The 4,532-nt window shown below is 31.8% G+C and overlaps 1 protein-coding gene across 1 annotated transcript; it reads right to left on the reverse strand.

The window, feature by feature from the left end:
* Nucleotides 1–584: 584 nt before the first annotated feature.
* LOC139432531 (uncharacterized) lies at nucleotides 585–4,532 on the reverse strand. Its single transcript, XM_071201219.1, has one exon. It carries the CDS (start codon nucleotides 4,530–4,532, stop codon nucleotides 585–587), a length of 3,948 nt encoding a protein of 1,315 aa, XP_071057320.1.

Consider the following 4,532-nt stretch of genomic DNA (forward strand, 5'->3'; position numbering starts at 1 on the left):
GACAGCGGCTCAAAGTTAAATTCATAGTTGAGTGCTTTGAAAACTTGTATACATCTTTTTACAAATTCATTGTCTGCACAATACAATGCATCGCAAATCAATTTATCACAATAATAACGTAAATTACGGTATTTACATATAAGATTATTAATAGAAACAATTCCTTCGTTATCAGCGAATAAATTAGTTAATAAATATTTTTTATACATTTCATCAGTAAATTTAATACTTACGTTACTAGTCAGTGATTCTAGATCTTTAACCTTCAATTCATTGTTGTTGTTTCGCTCGTAACAATTAAGCGATTCTAATAATTGCTTAACAACATGATCAAAATTGAGTTTTTCATTAAGAATTACTTCTAAAATTTCAACAGAAGCTAGGTGTAGATTTCGATATGTTAAAATCTGGTTTGGGATAATTATTTTTTCCAATATGGTATTAACACCATCAAGATTATTTTCTTTGATAAAGTTTCTTAAATGATAGAAGTAGGTATGCTCCAACTTTCTATAGAAATCACTTTGAATTATAAACAAACTACACTCCATGACGACTGTTTCAATACTAAAAAAAGCTAACGTTTAAGGTTTAAGAGTTTGTAATGTACCCTCACTACTACTACTACTAACAATACGGTTATGACCCCAAGCTAACGTATCTATACCATCATCTTTAATAAATCTCTTGGCATCGTACGGTGAAAGGACCAATTTATTTTGTAATACCGTGTATACGGTGTGATTACAACTTCTAAATAAAATTTGTTTTGCAAACATAGTGTTTTTCAAAGTTAAACAATCGAAATAATTTTCAAATTTAATTTTATGTTTCACAACAGCTTTTTTTACACCTTTAGCTTTTTTTGTAACACGACCATCAATAACACGATTTGCATACATTTTCGATCGTAACCCTATAAAGTCCGTCATAATTCTACCGCAATTCTCATCTTTCATAAGACCTAATACGGCTTTATTTTTAAGCGGGATCTTAAATTGATTATCCAGATGGTAATTCGAGGTGTCAAATTTATCTAAATTTAATTTAATATCTTCATATAGGTCATCGGTGTTAATATGTACAGTGAAGCTGTCCGTATCCATATAACACAATCGAATTGCTTCATTATATTTAGGTTTTAAAAAATTATAATAGAATTCATACATTAACAATTTTGAAATTTCTAAAACTGTAAAACCAACGTATATAGGTTTGTTGTAAACAACACGAAGTCGCTCCATTTGAATTGCCGAAAATGTTTCAGTAAAAATCTTAATATTTTTAAAATTTAACTTAGCGATTAGACTGCGAGCTCCGGGTTTTGACCTACCTTTTCCGCAAATGTCATCCCAACTTGTAATTAACCGAACATCAACTCTTTTATCCACGTTTTCCATCGTCTTTCCAAATACCGAATTATTCATTAGTTTAAAAAAGTCTCTTTCAAAATCATTTTTAGCGGATTGACGTAATTTTGTGTTCATATCAATATAAGGTTTCAACCACGCAGATTGTTTAAAGGATAAAACTCTATTTACTTTCAAAACTTTGAGACCGTGAGCTATAGCGTGCTTTAAATTTCTATAATGAACAATATAATTTTTCTTGTTAAATAAATTTGGAATTAATCTTTTCTCGCTCTCACTGTTACTGCTGTTGGGAGGACATATGTTTTCTGCGAGAAAAGGTAGATCATTGTGTATATCGTGTAAATAATGAGGATATTCAATATCAACATCCAAAATGTAACCATAATCAGCTTCATCGGATACATGATTAAAATTTAAATTTTGAATTTCAGTATCATCTAACCATTTAAAGTCTCCATAGGGCATCGGTTGTGACATTGCCCAACCATACAAATTGTTAGCGTCCCAATACATTAGATATTTCGAAGGAGAATTGGAGTCATAATTATCCATATATTTATTATTAGCTTTAGCATGACGTAATGAGCACTGCGAAATACCCCCACGAATGCCTTTTTTAATGAAATGGACTTGATCTACATCAGTCAATAATTCAAGTTTAATTTTTGTAAATTTTAACATTGCATCCCAAGTGAGTCCTGGTGTGGTGTAATAATGTGCTGGGTCCAATCCATAAGTTTCAAAACAAACGCGTCTAAATTTTTCAAAAACATCTGCTAACAAAAGAACATCGGTCTTGAGGTATAGGTCAGAGTAATCTTTTAAATTTTGACACTGAAATGTTTGCCAAACTGTTTGAGCGTGTAAATAATCTTTATCAGTTATATTTTCAAAACTTAATTTGTTAAAAAACCCGGATTTTTGTGGTAATGATGTTTCACTTAATTTTTCAAGTGAATCTATATAGCCATAGGGAAATATACCCTTTCTCTTTAATAATTGAAATTGCTTATTACATGGGAAAAATTTTCGTACATGAACGAAATCCTCCTCTACAAGATTACTCGACAATGAATCGAGTGAGGATGCCATAAATCGAAATGAATCCAAAAAACGTAATTTCATGAACCGATTTTCAAAACGGGATTGATTCTGTATCTGATCAACTAGCACGCTTTTACTGAAACTTATATATTTTTCTTTATTATTAGGTAAAACATCAATACCATTGACATCCTCAATGTCAGCCATCTCTTTAACAAATAAATGTGCATCATAACAGCTGAAATTATGTAGGAATACAGGGATAAATTTGGGAATTTTAAAGTTAAGATTACATACAACATGGGCTGGGCCCCTATATTTACCAGTTATATGACAATGATCATGCACCTTAACTACATCTTCTCCAAAAGGTGTTTTACAGATGTGACAAATGTTTGTTGCTTCAAATGCAACTTGTTCTTCAACAGTTAAGGGGGTCATGGGTTTTACATATTTTATATATTTGTGATAAATATATCTAACATCTTCCATTAATTTTAAAATGAAAACTTTGGGACAGTCGAGGCCGGTATAGGTTTCAAATTTACAACAAGTACCATCTACAGTAGAAACGATATAGTATGCAAAACTGTATGGTTGATGTATGTCAACTTTTTCTGTAAAAGACTTGGAGAAATCGGGTTCACAGTGCTCGATTGGTTTTAAAATTGATTCAAAATCAGCGTAAATAACAAATGGAACCATTTGAGTATTTTTATAATTATTAAATTCCAAAATATTTTCCGGCATTAAATTTCCCATAAAATTGGGTATTGATTTTAAATTCTTCGATGGTAAAATGGTCGTTATATGGTTGCAATCGTATTGTTGATGTCTAGATAATTTGTCGGCAGATGAAAACCGAGTTAAACACCCGTCGCAAAGACGTATTGCGCCGTTATGATTTGCTATATGCTTAGAAATAAGTCGTGATAAATTTTTGATTAAAACAAAATGCCCTCTTCCATTATTAAATAAATATAATAAATTCACATGTGTATCTCGTCTATTTTTAGTAAAATGAATGGGTCCTTCCACATTGTAGGTATAATTAATGGAATCAAAAACTAATTCGTAAACGTTAATACTTAAATTATTTAAAGTTTCTATTTTGGATATATCTTTTAAATGAACGGGAAACGTTATACCTTCTAAATTTAGCACTTGAGAGTAATGAGGATAGCTTGAAGTACGAACCTTACTTATTTGAGCGGGATGAAGAGCCGCCGTCAAACACCATGCAAAACAAGCGTTATCATTATTCTTTATATTGATACAGGCTTTTTTATTAATAATTTCCGAAGGTAAACGAATATATGATGATCCAGGTATTGGTTGGAATTTGTTAACGTTAAGCAAAAGGTGTGATACGGAGAAGAAAGCCCATCCAGACCCTTGCTCCTGGAAATCCTCACTCTGTTTTATAATATCTCTAATCATCTTATCGTAAATTTCCTCGAAGGTTATAGACGTAATTACTTTAAATTTTGTATTGAAATTCTTCATGGAGGCTATCACTCCCTCTTCACCGTTTTCATTAAAGCTGGATTTTATAAAAACAGCCAATAGTTCAATTTGAGCTTTAACTAATCCTCTAATATCACTAATATAATTGTTTATAAGTCTACGAACCGTTTCTCGGGATCTTGTGAGGTATGATGGAATATCATCGTCGGCTTCAACTCCCCCAATTTTATAGCAGGCAACACGATTTTTGTAACACGTTGATACTTGCTCAACATCCTTTTCGATAGATGTTATGTGTTCTGATCGAAGATGTGCCGCAACGGTTGCGTGAGATGAGAAGAACTTTCCACATACGTCACATAGTTTATTTGTTAATTTAATCTTACTTTTCGAAGCTGACGTACTTGCTGCTGATTCATCGAAATCTTGATGTGTTGAATTTTGTATTAAATTTGGTAGTGGATCTTTTCGTTGAGATTCAATACCATGGATACTTCTCTGATGTTGAACAAAGGCATCTTGTCGCCTGAATTTTTTTTGACATATTGAGCATATGAGTTGCAGTCCGACACAATGCTTATTACGCATATGTCGATTCAAATTGCATTTTAATGAAAACACTTGTTGACATTTTTCACAAGAAAACAT

Source organism: Onthophagus taurus, unplaced genomic scaffold, assembly GCF_036711975.1.
Source record: "Onthophagus taurus isolate NC unplaced genomic scaffold, IU_Otau_3.0 ScKx7SY_24, whole genome shotgun sequence".
Classification (NCBI taxonomy): domain Eukaryota; kingdom Metazoa; phylum Arthropoda; class Insecta; order Coleoptera; family Scarabaeidae; genus Onthophagus; species Onthophagus taurus.

Bases quoted from the DNA above. Each gene is read 5' to 3' on its own strand.
- LOC139432531 (XM_071201219.1), bottom strand. From the start codon at position 4,532: ATGTTTTCTTGTGAAAAATGTCAACAAGTGTTTTCATTAAAATGCAAT.